The 20,610-nt window shown below is 45.0% G+C and overlaps 1 protein-coding gene across 2 annotated transcripts; it reads right to left on the bottom strand.

Moving 5' to 3' along the window:
- Window positions 1–232: 232 nt before the first annotated feature.
- Window positions 233–15,081, bottom strand: BCL7B (BAF chromatin remodeling complex subunit BCL7B). 2 transcript variants are annotated; one of them, XM_081054275.1, is made up of 6 exons: window positions 14,816–15,081; window positions 11,695–11,770; window positions 4,686–4,782; window positions 2,804–2,974; window positions 1,551–1,630; window positions 233–1,288 (listed from the first exon to the last, which is right to left on the bottom strand). In XM_081054275.1, the coding sequence occupies exons 1-6, from the start codon at window positions 14,926–14,928 to the stop codon at window positions 1,196–1,198; spliced, it is 630 nt and encodes a 209-aa protein (XP_080910401.1). In that variant the 5' UTR covers window positions 14,929–15,081; the 3' UTR covers window positions 233–1,195. The 2 variants fall into 2 exon arrangements, with proteins under 2 accessions (XP_080910401.1, XP_080910402.1); XM_081054276.1 differs by lacking the exon at window positions 14,816–15,081 and adding an exon at window positions 14,424–14,712.
- Between the last annotated feature and the right edge of the window lie 5,529 nt (window positions 15,082–20,610).

Genomic DNA, 20,610 nt, shown 5'->3' with positions numbered 1-20,610 from the left:
AAGAACCTGGAACTGTGGAAAATAAGTATTCAGTGTACACAGGGACAGAAGTATAATCTGACTACATGACAACTTCAAAGGGTATATCCAAAATATTTTCATCATAAGTCACTCTGGAAATAAGACAATCTGCAGAGCCCAGCCCACAGTGACTTCACAAGCACTCAGCCACCACTGCCCCCACCCTCCACCCCCACAACCTTCAAGAGTAAAATATTCAGATACCAATGGGACATATTTCAAATAGTTTAATTTTAAAAATATTCTATTCAGTGCTAAAATATGTCTTCACTCACTGTTGCCCATTTCCATTTCTTAAACTTTTTCAAAACAAAAAATAAAATCACAAAGTTCAATTAAACATGCAGATTTCAAAGAAAAGGGAACTTTCTAGAAAGTCTGAGCTGAAGGAGTACTGTGGAGGACAGGTACTGTTATCAGACCTTAAATGCTTGCTGGGGCAGAGTCTATGGCATGAGAACTGGGGACCATAGTAGGAGACGAGGCACGCTGGAATGAAATGTACAGGTGAAAACAGGGAAAGCTGCGTTTGTGTGCGTGTGTGTTGGGGGAAGGGAATGGTTATGGTGGGGGGCAAAGAACTGTCAGCAGCTAGACAGCCCATGCGAGGCAGGATAACCTCAGGAATGGGCAGAAGTGCCAGGACAGCAAGAGATCTATATAGACTTTTCTGCCTTCATTTGGAGGAAAGCCCCTTCCCTCCAAAGTCTCTGCCTAGGCATTCTCCAACAGCAGCCTACAGGGCACCCAGCACTATGAAAGTCCATGAGTCTACAGTCGCCATTCAACTTCAAGTAACTCCAGGCCCTCTCCTCTCCAGGGGTGCCTTCCACATCTCTTTCCTCTTGTAGAAGTGCCAGCAGCTCGGTCCAGAGGCTCTAGAGCAGAGACTGCTACCTGGTGGTGACAGATGAACCTGGGGATGCCTGACGCCCCAGCCTACGTGGGGTGCAGGAAGGACATGAGCTCTTCTCAGGAGCAAGCAGACACAGGTGCCGGGGACAGGAAGATGATGCTACAGCCCCAAGTCCTCTGGCAGCCTTCCAGCCCAGAAGGCTCCTATGTGCAGGCTCTGGACCCCAGGGCTTGCCCTTACCCCAGCAACACAGCACGGTCAGAACCAGACGCAATAAATAGAGGCAGGGGGCCAAGAGGCTGGGGCACCAGGATGGTGCTAGCTTTCTGACGCTGTCTGCGGCACTGCGGCTTGGTCCACACAGAAGCGTTTCAGGGGTGGAGCACTTGAGTCTTCCTCTTCCTCAGTAATCTAGGAACAGCCAGAGCATGGAATTACAGGGCCATCCCTCTGAACCAGAACCTTCCACCCACCCTCATTACAAACCAGAAGCCGGATATCAACCTTCTCGCAGATAACCAAACATCTTCCCCTGCCTTATGACCTGGGGACACCAGTTTCCCATGCTGCCTTCCCACGCTACTATAGCATATTCGAGGCCATAGGTACAATTCACAGCAACAGACTCCTTCCTTTTTTCTTAGAAACTGGGAAACCCAAAGTGCCTCCTTACCTGTGTCTCCAGTGGAACTGGTTCTTCCTTCGTGAGGGTGGGAGGTTCATCAGCAACTTCTGAGGCAGGCAGGGAGGGCTCTGAAAAAGCAGCAAGGTCAGCACAACTGCAGGGCCTCCTGAGGCGGGAGACTCCTACAGAATGTGCCTCAAGCTGGGGGAGCCTTCCCAGCAGCTACGTGGAGGTGCCTTAGTGAAGAGGCAATACCGCCAGAGAATCAGTATGTATAGGTAACCACTGTATAATGTGGTTGTTAGGGTCCTAAAAACACTGTTATGCGAATCCATGTTACGAAACAAAGAACTAGTACAAAAAAGGGGGTTAGGTTCCAAAAATTTAAAAAACATACTATTATATTTTTATAATTAAGAGAAATATCTTTATTAAAGCAATCTTCACCAAAAGTATAACATATTAATATGTATTAAATAATGTTTTCTTCATCATCACTACTACGCACCATGAACCGAGGGTGATTTCTTTTTGACAAGATATCTTCATCCTCTGAACTTAATACTCCACGAACAAAATGGATTTAAAATTCTAATAAATTTTAAAATTCTGTAGTCAAATCTGATATGACATCCACGTTCGAATGAAAAATTTCGAATGAGATATTTTTTATTCTTAAAAGCTCTTATTACGCTCTGTGTTGTTTGGAGATTTCTAATTCTCAAACCGTGTTAGAGTGAAACCATGTTTTAGGATCCTGTGTTGTATGAGGGTTCCCCCAATTCTCGAACCGTGTTAGAGCGAAACTGTGTTATAGAAGTGCCGTGTTTTATGGGGGTTACCTGTATTAAAAGAAGAAATTCGCAGGATATAATGCAAAGGGCATGAACTCTAAAGCTAGAAGGAATGAAATCGGAGACACCCAGTTCCATCAGTTACTAGCTACGTGATCCTGGGTTAGCAATTTAACCTTCCTAAGACTCCACTTCCTCATCTGTAAAATGGAGATAATAGAATAGCTGCTATTTCATCGGGTTTGAGAGAGAATTGTACCAGAATCAAACATGAAAAGTGCCTCACACAGAGCCTGGCACTCAGTTGTGTTGTTTGCTTTCTTCCTTCATTCTGTGAGGAGGAAAAAATACAACCATTCCCCAGAACAGCCAAAATTGTTAACAAATGGCTTGAGGCCGCCAGGCTCTGCAGAACGTTCTCTAACCTCTTATTCTGAAGAGAAATGGCAAAAGCAAGAGGTGCTCTTCCTGGGTCAACTGATGCTCATCCTGGGTCCACTGACTCACCCTCGAGGATTTCCTGGCCCAGGGTCGGGGGCTGGGAGTCATCTGTCCGGAAGTCGGAAGTGTGTGCTGGGCTCAGGGACTCGCTCTGCTGGGGGCTGGGGCTCGAGTTGGTGCTGCTATCCACCTTGAGTTGATAGACATCAGACACAGAACTCTGGTTGCTGTTTTCATCTGAAAACCAAACATGACAAAGGCAACAGCTGAGGGTGGTCATTTTCCCTCGAGAGTAACACGGTACAGAACCAAGGGCCTGGTCTATCTCTGTAGGCAGCCATGGACATGCCGGGTACAGAGATCACTGCTGGAGATGCACCCTGACCCGAAGGCACACACTCATAGGGCTTCTATGCACTGCGAAGTATCAACAAAGTCTAAGCTGATTAATTTAAGCATTTTCTATTTCACGACACATATTCTAAGCACCACATGCAGCTAGAATCTTTACGTTTATGCAACATGTATAACATGTATAATCTTTCTAAACCCTCCCGCGGCTCCCTGTGCCTAAAGGATACGTTTCAAAGCCCAGTGCTTCTCCAGGCAGGCACAAGGTGGCCCTAGCACTCCATACAAAGTCCTAAGTCCTTTCTGATCTCCAGGCTCACTGCCTGTTTTTAGTCCATACACACCCTTGGCTCTAGCCAAGCTGGACCTGAGTAAGAGCGGCTTTGTGCACAGGTGTCTGTTATAACTTGCTCTTTCCAGTCTTCCTGGAAAACCCCTGTATCGGCCAACACTGAGCTGAAGCATCACGTCCTCCGCGTAGCCATGTCCCAGGCTCCCTTGGGTGGAAATGACCACTCTCTCTTTTATGCTTTTGTTGTATCCTGTGCGCACCTGTATTTGTATTATTTTCCACACCGGTTTCCTTTTATTATACTCTGTGCAGGCAGGCGCTGTGGCTTACTGGTCCTTGAATCTCTTGTGCATAGTACCTGGCACATAGTAAAAGTTCCTTAACTGTTCACTGAATGACAAGGATGAGATGGTGGGCAGACTGAGAAAATGGAGCCTCGTGTGTCTCCCAGAGCTCTATGACTATTGAACACCCCACACGTAGCTACAACCTTTCCCCTGTATTCTTCCTGTATCATACTGACCCGGGTGGGGAGAGGTTAGGAGAAAGGTGGGGATGGGAAACCTGCACACTCCCAGTCCAGTCTTGAAGAGAAAATCATAACCCCTTTCTAGTCTTTACTTTTACAAAGACCTATCTTCTATACTAAAATGGAAGTTGCATTTTATTGTAAAAAGAATAAAGCTCTGTCATTTTTGAGCCTAGGCAAACACTTTTCTTCTCCAAGCATCAGTTTCCATAACTAGAGATGACAATTACTGCCCGGTTTATTTCACCGGTTGATGTAAGGATAAAAATGAGAAACTGAAGTGAAAGTGCTTCACAAATAGTAAATGCCACATAGGTGTAAAAGGTAACAACACGAATGCAGTGCTGACACAGGCAGGATGTTTACTGAAGCTTGGTCTAGGAGGCAGAACTTATGCCAACAGTACACATGCAGATAGATGATGCCTTGGCTTTGAGCGGCCTACTCTAAGGCACTATCATAAAATACACACTCTAAGAAAAGAGCTTCCGATCCAGAAAACCAGGAACTAATGGGAGGTCTGCCACTTACTAGTTACGTGACTTTAGGCATAATAACTTCACCTCTCTGAGCCTGTTTCCTTAAATGGAAAATGGATACTATCATCTGTCTTGCAGGTTTATCGTGAGGTCTAAATGAAAAGACTGCCCTAGTAAAGTGCCAAGCAAGACACCAGCAAAACAGTAGGCACTGAAATGATATACAGAACTATTATTATTAGTGGATTCATCTAAGTTTTCGTTTTCCTGCAAGGAAGGCATATGGATGCAACTCACCCTGGAATTCAAGGAGGAGAGAGGAATTGGCTGAGGCATCAGAGGGAAAGCCATTAGGTTCCCGGACTGCTGAACCATTCGATTTTGACTTTTCTTTCTAGAAAAGGAAAAACAGGAATATGACAGAGCCAAGCAGGAGATTCACAGAGAGGGAAAATGGTGCTGAGACACCACAGAGGTCTGGATTAGGACTGAACAGGAATAATGACAGCGGCTTGAGAATCCAGAGCCCAAGGAGTAACAAAATCCTAGACAAGGGTCCCCAAGCCTCAGTGTCTCTATCTGTAAAATGGACCTTTCCAGCGCTAATATCATTAATCAAATAGGCACATACATATGCTTCCACTAGAGCTCCCTGTGATACTCTTCTGCTTTCTGCCCTAATCAGAAGCCTCTATTCAACCCTTCCCAATGCGAACGAATGAGAAACACAAAATACTCATCTAAGAAAGATTCCTATTTTAGTAGCACAGCAAGAAATAATAAGTGAAAGAATGGACCTCTGACTGGACAGAGGAAGGAGTCACTTACATGTAATGCAAGAAGTTATGGGACAAAGAGGCCCCTGCTAGCTCTATTGCTGACCAATGAACCCCGTCCACTAAAAATGATCGCTCCTGGTCAACCTTTGCCTATTAACATTATTTCTTTCAAGTTGGAGTAGGTTACATGTGTAGGGAAATCACAGCGGGAAGGTAAGCACTGGCTTGTAACAAACAAGCCCACAGGAAAGGAAATTTGCACATAAGAGCATCCCAACAGCCAAAAGTTTAAACTGGGTAATCTCAAATTCACTAATTCATACTGTTTATAATGTCCATTTATTGTACATGCATTGTACTAGTAATACAATTCAGTGTTTGTTCATAACTCTCAATCCTAGCTCTGCAATAAGTCAACTGTATACATTTATGAATGCTTTTCCCTTCATTTTTTCTATGCAGATATAATTTTAATCTAATTACATTTTGCCATTTTACTGCATAACTTACATAAACATGATTTTTAATAGCTGTATAATATTCCATATGCCACAATTTCACATAATCACTTCCCAACTACTGGACATTTAGCTTTAACTTATTTAGGATTGAGTTTATTTACTGCTACTAGAAATAAAGCCACAATGCTCAACTTTCACTTTTTCCTGGACTATTTTATTCAGATATATATACAAAAAAATAACTCCTTCTAGATCAGAACATATAAACATATTATTTTTCTTGAAATACACTGTACCCCACCATTCTCTGAAAGAATTGTGGCCATATAGTTGGTGTACTAGTTTCACAGCACCCGGGCCAACATTTAGCTTTATCATTATTTTTTTTCCTGATCTCTCATTTATCTTTAACGGTTCTGTGTTCATGGAAAATACATATTCACCATAGAAAATTCTGGAAATACAGAAAAAAAAATGAAAATCGCCTGTACAGTCAGAGACAACCTACACATACGTGTGTGAAAATGGATCATGATACAGTACACTAACTTGCTTCCCTTCCCTCATTCACCACATTAAAAACATGTTCCTATGCCACTGAGTAATCTTCTACAGCACCTTTTTTATAGAGGTTACACAGCTTTATAAGATGCAGGTGCACAATAACTTCATAAATTCTCTACCGGAAGATCTTTATTTTGCTTGCAATTTTTAAATACTGTGAACAATACTGTAACACTCACCATTGTCGATGTACCTTATACACATCAGGATTATCTCCTGAGGATAAATTCCTAGAGATAAAATTTCTAGATCAAAGGGATTAAAAGTTTTGAAAGCCTCCCCCAACCCTAACCTTTACTGAGCTAATGACTTACAAATAAAACTGTAAGATATTTAAAGTGTACATTGTGGTGATTTGATGTATGTATACAACGTGAATCTAGTGAATCAATACATCCATCACTGAAAGCTTTTAAACATACATATATGATCAACTCGACCTGTCTAAAGTTTGGGCCAATTTACTCTCCCATCAGCAGTCCCACTCCCTTGTATCCTTTACATTACTTTCTTTACCAATTTTATCATTTTCCAACCTTCAAAGATGGCACACTACCATGAACCACTGGAGGTCCAACTGATAGATCTCAAGCCCAGCTTGTAAACTGACACAAACACTGAAAAGCCTTCAGGAGAAACAAAGGGAGCTGAGTCCTGGGAGAACTTGAAACAGGAAAGGGCCAGAGACTTATACGGGAGAAATGAGTTGGGGCAGCGTCCTTCCCCCACATATACAGACTACCCAAGAAATGTGCTACCTGACCTTTGGGCCTTCGGGGTGACGGCACTACCAGAGCCAGGGCTGCATGAAGAAAAAAGGGTGGCTCCAGAGCTCTCCTAACTTTTCCCCACCAGCTCCTTGGGTTTGGTTGGCAATGACAAGGCAGGATATTGCTCCTATATAAAGGCGGCACATGGAAGATTGGTACTAGGGAGTTCCCTGGGAGGCAGGGGAAGATGGGAGAGGGGAAAGGGAAAGGCTGAATCCTGAGGCTATAACTCCATCCCTTAAATTCATTTAGAAGAGAGAAAACCAGAGCTTAGGCCTACACAATCTGCTCAGTTACATATTACTAGCCAAGGCAGCACAGAGTCCTAAGAGAATAAAAGATCAGTGCACAGAAAAAAACTAACCGGATATTGGAGGAAAACAGCACCATGAGAAAGACAATTAACAGAACAAGCTAGCCCAGAATGATAACAGGACAGAAGAATTTAAATAGAACATAATATGTCTACTCAGAAAGATAGTGATGATACTAGAAAGTTGTCCTGAAGAACCAATTGAGGAAATTTGGTATGAATAATGTAATTGTTCAAACTAAAAATTAAATGAATGAGTTTAACAGCAGAAATAGACACTGCTGAAGAAAAGACTGGGTTGAAAAATCAGAAGACATGAGGAAAGGACAGAGAAGAAACAAAGGAGAAAAGTTCAAAAACAAAGACATTAGATGTGAACATTACAGGACAGTCTTACAGAAGTCCTGGGAGATCCAAGACAAGAAATCCTACAAGTTTCCAGAAATACAAGAGGATCACCTACAAACAATCAAGAATTAGACTGACATCAGCAACAGCAACACCAGAGGCACAACAATCGAGTAATAATTTCAAAATGCTGAAAGAAAGTAATTTTGAACACAGGATTTCATATACAGGTAAAATGATCAACTAAACATAAAAGCAAGACAAAGATATCTTCAGGAATAAAAAGACATTTTCAGATTTTTCTAGAAAAGCCCTCTGACAAAACTCTTCAAGGGTGCAGCAAGAGAAATAAATCTGGAAAAAATAGTAAGTAGGTACAAAGGGTTAAATAATTAGTAATGTTTACTCTAATTAAGCAATGACTAAAACAAGAAATATCTGTAAAAACTGAAATAACTGAACTGAATATCTGATCTATTATAAAACTCCAAAACTAAGGACAAGGTAGGGATGGAAGTGGAGAAGGGGTAAAAACTAGAGGTGGGTAAAGTGTGTTATGGTTGTTATCAGGTTCAGAGGGAAAACAGATTTTGACAAGCTTTAGAGGGAAAAACAATAAGTCTTACTAAATTAGAGGTAGCCAACAGAAAAAAAAAAAAAGAACTTTCAAATCAATAGAAAAAAAATTATCATCATGAGGTAAAGAGAGAAAAAGAAATAAAGTGTATTATGATAGAAATCCTTGTCCATATTAATGAAATTTTTAGGTGGTCACATTTCTCTAGCATTCCTGTGCCACAAATTATTATGAACACACATAGTAAGTATATATGTATGTATTGAGGCAACTTCTAGAAAACTCCTTAAATTCATGAAAATACCACTTGTCATCCTTGCACTCTTCCTGCTGCCTAGAATCTAAACGTGCTGAATGAAGGGCTAGAGCTTGACCTTGGGATACAAGGTCAAAAATGGAGCAGGGAGGGGCCGGCCCAGTGACTCAGGCGGTTGGAGCTCCGTGCTCCTAACTCCGAAGGCTGCAGGTTTGATTCCCACATGGGCCAGTGGGCTCTCAACCACAAGGTTGCCAGTTCGACTCCTGCAAGGGATGGTGGGCTGTGCCCCCTGCAACTAGAAAACGGCAACTAGAAAACAGCAACTGGACCTGGAGCTGAGCTGCGCCCTCCACAACTAAGACTGAAAGGACAACAACTTGACTTGGAAAAAAGTCCTCGAAGCACACACTGTTCCCCAATAAAGTCTTGTTCCCCTTCCCCAATAAAATCTAAATAAAAATAAAAATAAAAAAATAAAAGAATGAAACAACCTTTTAAAAAAATGGAGCAGAGAAATGGGGAGTTGTTTAATGGGTATAGTTCTAGTTTTGTAAGATGAAGAGTTCTGGAGATTGGTTGCACAATAGGTAAATACAAGTATACTTAACACTACTGTTAAAAGGGTAAGATGGTGAATTTTATGGTATGTATATTTTGTCACAAAAATCAAGTAAAATGAATAGAGTCGTTACTCTCTAAAAAAATTTTTTTAAAGGCAGACCCTAGGTCCCTGGGGATTCTTAGAACAGAACCACAACACCAGCCCTTCTGTTCCTCTAAGAAGAGATTTCTTAAGACATTTAAAATTATTAATTATAAAGAAAATGATAAATTATGTTGTCTACATTAAATTAAGAACTTCTGTTATTCAAGGAAGAATAAAGAGAGTAAGAGGCAAGCCATGGAATGGAAAAAGGTATGGGTAGTATATAAAGAATTTGTGTCTAGAACACGGAGAATTCCAAGTCATAAGAAAAAGACTACAACCAAATGGACTTAAACAGGCAATTCCTAAAAGAGGACACCCAAAAGGCTAATAAACATTGAAAAGGTGTTCACTGTCATTAATAATTACATATAGTCATCAAATTAAAACCACAATGAGATATCTTTACATATAAGTCTAACAATACCAATTCTTGATGAGGATTTGCAGCAGTGAGAACTCTCATAATTGCTGTGGGAACATAAATTGGTACAATCACTCACGCTGGGAAATAGTTTAGCATTAGCTACAGTAAGTAGTACTGTATAGATCAAACTACGCAGACCCTAACTAAGACCCAGTAATTCCACTCCTAGGAATATGTCCTAGGAAAATTCATGCACATGTTGACCCATATACTGAATTAGAATATTCAGAGGAGCATTGTTCCTAGTATCCCAAACTAGGAACAACCCAAACATCCATGTACAGGAGAATCGGAAAGATAAATTACGCTATAATGAAATTCCATATAGCAACGAAAAGGAACAAACAGCTCCAAAGACAACATGGATGAATTTTATAAACATAACACTGAGTAAAATAAGCAAGACCCACAAAAATAGACACTGCATGATGCTGTTTATAGAAAGTTAAAAATGTTTATAATGACTAGAAGAGTGGTAAGAAAAGTAAAGGTAGGAGCGTGATTTCCTCTAGAGAGGAGGAATGGAATGCTGGTAAGAGTCACACAGAGGCGCCTGGGAGAGTTGGCAATGCTCTATTTTTTTTTTTTTTTAAGATTTTTTTTTTATTGGGGAAAGGGAACAAGACTTTATTGGGGAACAGTGTGTACTTCCAGGAGTTTTTTTTCCAAGTCAAGTTGTTGTCCTTTCAATCTTAGTTGTGGAGGGTGCCATTCAACTTCAAGTTGTTGTCCTTTCAGTCTTAGTTGTGGAGGGCGCAACTCAGCTCCAGGTCCAGTTGCGGTTGCTAGTTGCAGGGAGCGGAGCCCACCATCCCTTGCAGGAGTCGAACTGGCAACCTGTGGTTGAGAGGACCCGCTCCAACCGACTGAGCCATCAGGGAGCTCAGAACTGAACTGGCAACCTTGTGGTTGAGAGCCCACTGGCCCATGTGGGAATCGAACCGGCAGCCTTCGGAGTTAGGAGCATGGAGCTCCAACCGCCTGAGCCACCGGGCCGGCCCAGCAATGCTCTATATTTTGACCTGGGTTTTTTCGACAAGGGTATTAGCTTTATATTTATTCATTATTCTGTACATTTATGTTTTATATACTTTTCTGCATGTTTTGCATTTGAGACTTTTTTCAAAACTATTAGGAAAAAATGTTGGAGACAATCTGGGTGTTTTGTTACCCAAAATGTGTAGACAAATGTGGTCACTGTATATAATAGAATACGATGCAAGAGTCAAAGGTAGTTAAGTCTATTTACAATTATAGAAACATGGAAAGTTCTCAAAAACAAGGTTGAACAAGAGAAGAAATAGAGGTTTATAGCACAATGCTATATAGAGATGTAAATTTTTAAATACCAATATGAGACAATGCTATGTGTTTTTCAAGAATACACAGGTGTCCAGATAAACCCATCAAAAAGGAATTAGAAAGGCATATATACATATAAAACACAAATATACATTACAGTGGGTAGCTAATCAGATAAGAGCAGGAGTCAGCAAATATTTTCTTAGAGTCAGATAAACATTTTAGACTTTGCGGGACATTAGGTCTCATGGCAACTACTCAATTCTGCCACTGTAACTCAAAAGCATCCACACAGTAAGGAAACCAATGGGCATGGCTGAGTTCCAATTGAGCTATCATGACAATCACAGGGAGCAGGCCTTGGGCTGTAGTTCACCAAGCCCTACCATGTTTCCCCGAAAATAAGACCTAACCGGAAAATAAGCTCTAGCATGGTTTTTCAGGATGCTCTTAATATAAAATGAGCCCTACCGTATTTCCCTGAAAATAAGACCTGGTCTTATATTAATTTTTCGCTTCAAAAGACGCATTTAGGGATTATTTTATATTACGAGCATCCTGAAAAATCATGCTACGGCTTATTTTCCGGTTAGGTCTTATTTTTGGGGAAACACAGTAGAAAAGAGGAATGGGTTAAAGAAAGGGAATAAAAAGAGGCTTGTGTGGACCAATGACAGAATGCCTTGAAGTACTGTCAACTCAATTCCGGGGAAATAAATTACTTTATAATTAAGAGGCAATCAAAAAAAGAAAGAAAGAAAACAGTACCTTTTGTTGTTGGGATTTTCTTCCACACTTACCTCCTTGCTGTCTGTCACAGGAACCCACTTAAATATCCTAAGGGATGTGTCACCCACAGTCACCCACTTTTTCTCCCTAGGAAAAAAAGACACTTCTTAGGACTGATAAAACAATAAAATAGATTTTCTGTTCATAACTTGTGCTTTCCTATTTCTCAGATTATTCCTTTAATCTTAAATGCCTTCTAAACTTTCTCTGTCAAATTATACCTTACCTTTCAGTGCAAAATCACCTCTTCCAGAAAAAATTCTGTTAAATATCTTTGGCTCTGAACTCTCTACTTGCCACCTTTCCTACGTACAGTGTACCAAAACCTTTTTCGCTCACAGACTACACCGATATCGAGTACCAGCACATTTTCAAACTTAGGTGTCTACCTGGCATCACTTCTTTATTTTCCAAAAATTAATTCAATTCCACTGATACTTATAAAGCCCTATTACACAAGGTCCTGCAGGATATAAAAGACATGTAAGATATGGTCCCTACCTTGGGAACTCAGAGGAATGAAAAAGATAAGGATATCATTGTAATACTTGAAGGTGGCAAGGAAGTAGAGAAGACAAAAAACCTTCTAGGATATCCCATGGAGGGGAGAACTCCTATGAGTCCTGTGGAACTCTGGGTTGAAACATGACCCCATTTAAAACTAATCGCAGGATAGGACGCTTCAAGCTAACAGAAGCAAGCCTTACACTGGCTCCTCAAAGGGGTGAAGGCCAAGTCATGGAATAACTGCTTTAAGGTTTTATTTTACAGAGGAAGTAACTTTTGAGACAAGCCTTAAAAAAACAAGTAGCTTTTTCCCTCCCCCAGGCACATACCCAGGGAATGGCAAGTAATATTCTTGAATAAGGCAGAAATTTACGGACAGAGGTGGGGAGCCTGAAGAGTAACTTCTGAAGGTTTCAGGTCCAAATTTGAGATTACAAAAAGAAGTAAGTGTTCCTACAGATGATGCTGTTCAGACAATGGTGACATCACCGAAATGCAGACACCGTGATGAAACAGAAAAAAGAAATGAACTACAGACAGGATATTGGAAGTTAACTCCTGAAAAAGACACTCCATTTCCTCGTTTATTCAACAAATATTTACTATAAAAGAGCTTGTGGTTGGTCCTCGGCACACAGGGAACAAGATGAGGTCTTTACCCTCACAGAGCCTGCATTCCAGTTGGAAACAGAGATAAAACAACTCATGTCATACTTAGTCAACCATTAGGTTTAACCATATCAAATTGCCATTTCTGTAGGTTAAAAAGTCAAATACAGGAAATTTTTTATGGTTCAGCCTAACACAATTGTGGGAAATTCTACGAAGGGGGCCTGCTCCAGATTGGGGATCTTGAAATGTATCCTGGAGGAATCAACTTTTGAACTGCGCTGGGAGTTGACAAGGCCAGAGGGAGACGAGGGCAGAGCAAGGCTCCCAGGCAGCTGGCAGGGCCGCGTGGCTCCAACTGCCTTACAGGTGGCAGCGTCCCGGGAAGGAGCAAGAAGAGGTCGCTGGAGCATCATTTGCAAAGCAGGGGAGTGCTGTTGTAAGATGTGCACTTGAGAAAAAGGAAATCACTCTGAGCGCAACGTGAGGAAAGGACCAGCGAATGGGCAAGAACTGAAGGAAGCAAGGGGATCACAGGGCAGCGGGCCGTTCTGGGCGGAGAGGATGGTCGTCCGGCTTAGGATGCTGGTGGGGACAGACTGCGGAAGAGAGAGTGTGCCGACTCTGAGGTTTCACAAGACACCCAGGAGAATTAGACTTGGAAGAAGAAAAATGATGACTATCTAACTAACGTGTACAGTGGGTCCCAGCTATGCACAAAGCCATTGGATACAGAGATAAGGGACTTGACCTCGTAGGGAAATGGACACCTAAACACGCAAGTCAAGGCCAAGGCAACGAAGCCGCTGAAAGGGGTGGGGAGTGCGGGGCGGGAGGGGGAGAGGACGGCTTCTTGGAGGGGGCTGACAGCTGCCAGGCCTTTACAATCACTGGTAGCCATCCGCGGAAAGCACTCAGTAAGTTGGAGCGGGTAACAGGCTGTGAAACTGTGACAAGAACTACATCGGAGCTCCGGATCCAAAACGGGCGGCCAAGCGGCGCCCGCAACGGACGGGCCAGGAGCCGTCTACAAACGAGGGGCAGGCCTCAGCTCCTCCACCGACAGCTCTCGGGGCTCCAAGCGACAACGCCTACCCAGCTCGCGGCGTGCGGGCCGGTATCAGAAGAGAAGCTTTTGATTCCGACGACCACGCTTCCTTCCCGTGGCAGGTAGGGAGGTACGGACAACCTCTCACCAAACTTAAAACAGGGAATACGGAGAACGCTCATTCTGGAGAGCGCGTTACACTCAGCCTGTTTACTGTTCTACGGGACAGGTCACAACGCACAGGGTCCAGAGGCCGGACGACGTGGGGAAGAAGCCAGCACCGGTTTGATGAGGAACGCTCCGCGGACCAGCGCGACCGGAAGCCGGCAGCTCCTCGGGGAGACGCACAGCCCACTCGCAGGTGGGCGGGGCCACGAGGCGGTCGAGTCACTGATTGGTCGCGGCCGGTGCGCCCTCTGACCTCACGCCGACGCGAGCTGCACCCTCCTCCCGCCTTCTCCAGCTCCCCCTTCCCCCCAAGCGCCCGCCAGTCGGCTCCCATCCCGTCAGCTAGTCCGGCGCTCCTCTGGGCCTGGCCCGGGGACCCCCGCCAGCACCCTCGGCCCGACCCCTCACCATTTCCGCACTTTCTCGATGGCCGCCATCACCTTCTTGATGTCATCCTTGGCCCGGCTGCGGGTCTCGGCCCTGACCGACCGGCCCGACATGGCGGCGGCGGGAACGGCGGGGGCCCGGGCACTGCTCCCAAGACGCGGGGAATCGCGCGCCTCACGCGCCGCCACCCGCCCGCCGCAGCAGCGTCACCGCGGCCGTCGCCCCCTCCGTGCGCGCGTGCGCGAGGAAGCGCGCGCACCCGCCCGCCCCTTGGGACTCGAGGTCTCAGCGCGCCTGCGCGCCCCGCCCCGGGCGTCCCCCGCTGGGTGCCCGGGGAGTCCCTTTGGCCCCAGGCAGGCCGGGGTGCGCAGCCAGCGGGCGGCCTGTGCTGTGGGCCTGGTGAAATGCGATACCTGGTTCTTTCCCAGGGGGTTTGGAGGTCAGCACCTTTGTCCTCTCGCCAGGGTTGCTGCCATTGCCTGTGTTGAATGCATTTGACCCTAATGGGGCCGTGGTCGTACACCATCTTTCCTTCTGCTTGTCCTGCCTGGCGCCCCAGCTCCCCAGAGACACCGCGGTGCTACGAGCACGGACAATTTCACACCTTTCTTCAGTAGGCCTGACCTTGCACACACCTGCTCACCACCGGATGAACTGGCCGCTCCCGCCTCCAATGTCCAGTTCCAACCCGAGAAGCCGTCCTAGGATTCCACGTCGTTCATACGTAGCGCTCTCCGTCACTGCCGTGTTTAATTCAGCAATTGTTAGTTACACGGTGCCTGCGACGTACACGGCTAAGTGCTGTGGACAAATCCAGGCTTTTGCTTTCAAAGAGCTGCTAGTTTAGTAGAACATGCAGAGCAGAAAACAGGCGTTTAAAATGCCATTTTATAAATGCTAGGTTAAGGGAAGGACAAGGTACTATGACAACCCTAATCTGCTTGAGGGGTGTCCAGAGGTTTCTGGGGGGCGGGGGGGGGGAAATGACCTTGAAGTTGCTGAAAAAAGGGTAGATGCAATTGCTCCAAGGCATAACTGTGTCCGCAGACGTAGATGCTCAATAAATGTTTGGGTGGATGTTGAATCTTCAGTGCAGCTCCCACCAGACAGGGATTGATTGATGCCTGCAGTATGCAGGGAGGGTCCTGTAACAGCTGTTTCAGGAGACAAAGGAAGCAGGTGACAGTTTGCATTGGTTGTAGTGGCTGGTTTTCTCACCTCAAGAGAAACTTCCTCCTTTGTGCCCCCCGAGAGATGCCTAGCTAACCCTGAACTTGACGTAGCCTCTGACTGTGACTGTTCAGCATTTCATGATTGACCAACATTATGGCTTGATAAGCATATGTGGTCCTGCTAGTGAGAGGCCCAGGAATAACATCTGCCTAACCGAGGAGTGGAATTGCTGAACCAGCGCGTGGAGGGAAGGGATGATTCTAGAAATAATGGGAGCAAAGGTGGCAGTCACACCTGTTTCTCAAACCCTACTGATCCCCAAAATAACACGAGCACTGCCTGAACACCTGCCACATGCCCTACAGCAGTGCACATCATGGGTGACACAAAGATGAGGAAGACATACTTCCTGCCATGGAGGGGAGAAGAAGGAAAACGCAGCAGGGGAATGAAACGTAAGGTATAACATTGCAAGTGTCACGAGAGAGACCAGCTCTCTAGACCTCTCCAATTCTGTTCACAGGTCCCCCTGGTCTGGGCACACAGCCCAACACCTGACACTTATGTGTAACTTCTCTCTCCTCCTTTCCCATGTCCTGACCCACTTACCAGCTGAAGTTTCCTGTCTAGCTTCTCTCCACTGCACAGACCCCCTGCTCCTCCCGGCTGCGTTATCCCCCTGTACCCATCTCTCTTCCAGCCCACCCTGCCAGACAGTCACCTTGCTCAGGCCATCCCCGGCTCCGAAGACCCAGTGATCTACCTGTTTCCTGCCCACATTTGTCCACCTGGCCCTACTTTTCACTTCATTCTGTTAAGACAGTGTTCAAAGGGGGCACCTACCAACTATACCCTATAGGCCACACAAATGCCCTCTGTTAACATACTTTTCTTTAAAAAAAAAAAAAAAAGAAAGAAAAAAGTCGCACCTTGACATTTTCTAGGTGAAAGTCTGGTGCTACATGCTGAGGGGGGTGCAGAAATGAGCCAGGCCAGACCTCTGCATTGGGCAACTTGCATTCAAGGCAGTGGCTTCCCTTCTCAGAGTAAAAGCTACCATGGCCTATAATGCCCCATCTGTCCCCACACCTCCTCCCTTTAATTCTCTGATCTCACCTCCTACACCTCTACCCTTTGCTGTCTCTGCTCCAACTACACTGGCCTCCTAGCTCATCTGAAAACACCCAGTAAAACTCCTGCCTCGGGGCCTTTGCACTGTAGGTCCCTCCCCCTGGAACACCTATTCTGTGTATTTTTGCATCGCTCCTTGTCTCACCTCCTTCAGGTCTTTATTCAAATGTTATCTTAGCCACCCTTCCCTAGCCACCCTGTCTAAGACAGCAGTCTCTGTCCCCACATACACTGTATCCCCTTCCCCAATTTATTTGTCTCCACAGCATTCATCACTATCTGAAATAATATGTTACATGCCTATCTTGCTTATTATCTTTCAGTAGCTCCATAAAGGTGGCAACATGGTCCGTTTTGTTTTGTTCACTGATTATCACTGGCATCTAGAACAGAGCCAGGCACTCAGAAGGTGCTCATTGCGTATTCGCTAAATAAGTGAATGCCCAATTTCAATGTTTCGCTTTCCTTGAAGCCTTCCTCAGACCGCTCCGAGCAGGAGGAAGGACACCTCCCTCCCCTGACCCACCCCACTCCCACGGGGCCCTGAACACAGTCTGCAGTACACTTAGAGGTAGGGGTTTCCAGGGCAGGCAGAGAAGCTCCCTGAAGGCCACATGACACTGGGTGGATGTCCTTGTGTGTTCTTGAAGATTATACGAGTATTTTACTCACAATTTGAGATTCTTTTACTTGTTCATTTGCCCTTTATCGTTTGTTGTCTCCTGAAATGTCAGCCCAGTGTGGGCAGGGACTCTGTCGTCAAGTTCACCATCACCGTCACCTCCTCACATCCCAATGCCTAGTGCAGCAGGTGGCACAGAGGAGGTGCTTAATAAAGAGTTATTGAGTGACTGTGTGAATGAATGAATGACTGAACACCATTCTTCCCCACAGACTCTCTTTAGGGCCCACCATCAGCTGTTTCCTCCTTTTCTGCCCTGTCTGCATTACCTGTAAATCATCCCACTTTCTTTGTCGAGCGATTTAGCACCTGCAGCATTCACAGTCCTCCTCCAACCAGTACACATGCTTGCCCCGCGCACTTTCATCACCATGGCTCCTGTAAAGACCTTTCTGTGGCTCCCCACTGCCTAGTTCAGACTCATACCATACATTACAGGTCACTCAGGGCCCCAAGTATGACACCAGTCACAAGAAACTCTGGGTCAGAATCCTAGCTCAGCCATTTTCTTGTCTTGTGGCTTTGCGTAGGTCACCAAACCATTCTGAATCCATTTTGTTTTGTTATTTTTTTTTTTTTTTGCCCCTGTGTAATGAGTTCAGTAACAATGGCTCTGCACTTCCTAGGGTTGTGTTGAAGATCTGGTGAGGTAGGGAGTGGAGGAGCTTTGTAAACTACAAAGTGTCTTGCAGGCAGAAACAGTCTTTTTGGCTTCCAGTGCTACTGCCCCCACCCATACTCAGCAACAACTGAACAAGACCTGTTCCTTGTTCCCTGAACAACTTTGCACATTTCTCTCTTTTTTTTTTTTTGGAAGATTTTGAGTTTTATAGCAAACCATATTGTACAGATCCGGGGCCCAGCCCCGGCGCCCAATCGTCCCCGCCGTGGCCCCATCCTCAAGCCTCATGCGATCCCCGGGACCCTTCCCTTTGGTCCGCCCAGCCCCTCCCCCCACCCGCGCACCTCCCTGTTACCTGAGGTATGTCAACTTTGCACATTTCCATCTCTGCTGTCACTCAGAAGCTTCTCCCCTGAGGAATGCCGCTCCCTCTCCTAATCCACTCACCACCCTCCTTTTGAAATCCCCATCTCTCAAGCAAACCTCCTCCACAATTGTTCAAAAGCATGTAATCCCACATGCTTACTGAGGCCCCACAGTACTCTCTCAACACTTTCCTTTTATTTCACCTCCCAGAAAGCGGCAATCTTCACCCGGGCTGCTTCAGTGGAGGACAGAGGCTGCGGCACCTGGTAATGCCTTGTGGTTCTAACCTAGAAGCCTGGATGTTCGTCTCCCAAACGGGTGCTAATGAAAATCTGTTTGAAGAAAAGCTTCAGGGAGTAAGAGCCTGAAGTATGCTGCAGTTTCTCTCTCTTTCCTCCTCGGATTGTGTGAGAAGCCCTATTGAGAGAGCAGACAGAGGAGCGGGATCAGGGTGTCCCTTCTGTGAAAGCCACTTTGTAAGGCCACAGAGGCCCAAGAAACAGTCCTGAGGAGCAAAGGAAACCTGCAGGAGGTTGCAAAGGACTCTCCGTGTCTTCTTAAGCAGCAACAGTGAACCTTCTGGAATTCATTAACAGAGAGGTATACGGGCTCAAAACGGAAATGATTCTAGGAGGCCTTCAACATGTTCAGAGGTGGTGGGTCCTTGATGCATTGGTAATGAGAAGTGCCAGGAAGTAAGAAACAAGAATACAGCCAAAGCAGGCCAATCAGAGACAGAGTCCAGTGCTGCCCTCAACGGAGCGAACCTCGCAAGAAGTGGTTAAAATTCAGATTCTTGGGTCCTGTCCCTGAAGTTTTATCTCCACAGTTCTGTAGGACAGCTTGGGCATGTGTGTTCTGTTTTCATATTATTTACTTAATACATAACATGTGCACGTGCTAGAAAACGAAAAGGGTACAAAAATGTTAGTACTTGTAGAAGTTGGGTAATGAATACATGGCAGTTCACCATACCGTCCCCTCTACTTTGTATACCCTGAAATTTTCCATAACAAGACGTTTGTTTTCTGTCTTTAAGGTCTACAATAAAGTTCAAAGGTTAAACAAATGCCTTCTTTCCCTCCCTAATCCCGCCCCCATCCTGTTCTCCACTTCCTGACCTTTCAGTGATAATCTGCACCAATGGTCTCAACCTAGGAAGGTTCAAAAGATACTGACGCCTGGCTTCTTTCCCCCACACTGCCCCACCAAGAGGTTCTCAGTTAATGGGTTTGCAGCCTGAACATTGGGATTTCTTTTTTAAGCCTTCCCCTTCACTGTAAAGTGTAGCCAAGTTGGAGACCCACCCGTCCACATATTCATGAACATACATACAAAAGTACCTATTCTTTTGTTTTTCCATACTAGTGGTTGTAGCACACTCTATGCATTATTCTGTACTTTGATATTTTATATAATATTGTAACCAGAGGGCAACTGAGTCTGGGGCTCATGCTGCCTGCGCCGCTCAGCCAATAGACCAACATAGGAGTTGGGTCATAGAATAAGCATTTATTGTCAGAGCACCGGTGGTCTGAGAAGGCAGCGGGTTAACACCTTCAAAAACTGTCTTGCCATTCTCTGATCGGGCTGGGATATTTAAGAGAAAATCTGGGCATTCCTCTGGAGGCTACGTGATGGTTTCGGGGGTCTGTATGGAGCCACCCCTCTGGAGATGTGGCTCTCTAACATGGTCACCAACCCAGGAGCAGTGATGACAGTGACCTGGAAAGAATGCTAGGCCATAAAGATTGTAATCGGCAAGCATGGGGGGGTGGGTATTGGAAATAGTAAGCAAGCATAAGTTTCAGGGTAATTATCTAAAGCAGGGAACTGGGACAGAGGACATCCTAAGCTCAAGAAAGGGGACAGGGGACATTCCAAGCTCAAACCACTGGGAGGGGTTTGATCAATTGTTAAGCTCTAGGGCAGGGAGAGGCGAGGTCAGGGACATTGCAAAGCCTCTTTTGTGGGGGTCCCAACCGGGCCCTGTTTCAATATGTCACTGTATTCATCTGTCGTAGCTGTGACAAAGTATAACAAACTTAGTGCCTTAAAACAGCACAAGTGTATTATCTTGTAGATCAGAAGTCTGACATGGATCTCACTGGACTAAGGTCACGATATATTCCTTCTGGAGTATAGGGAAGATGATGAAGAAAATTTGCCTTCATTGGTTGATGTGAGCTTTTGTCTATTAGCTTTTATCTGTTCCTGTATGTGAGGTGATTTCT

Source organism: Rhinolophus hipposideros (genome assembly GCF_964194185.1).
Source record: "Rhinolophus hipposideros genome assembly, chromosome: 7".
NCBI classification, from domain to species: Eukaryota; Metazoa; Chordata; class Mammalia; order Chiroptera; family Rhinolophidae; genus Rhinolophus; species Rhinolophus hipposideros.
This window is presented reverse-complemented; position numbering and strand designations above follow the sequence as displayed.

Coding starts and splice junctions, on each gene's coding strand:
- BCL7B (XM_081054275.1), bottom strand. CDS start 14,928: ATGGTGTACGACCACGGCCCCATTAGGGTCAAATGCATTCAACACAGG. Junction 4,783..11,694: donor CTGTGACAGACAGCAAGGAG/GTAAGTGTGGAA, acceptor TTCCTTTTCTAG/AAAGAAAAGTCAAAATCGAA. Junction 1,631..2,803: donor GGGCCAGGAAATCCTCGAGG/GTGAGTCAGTGG, acceptor CTGCTTTTTCAG/AGCCCTCCCTGCCTGCCTCA.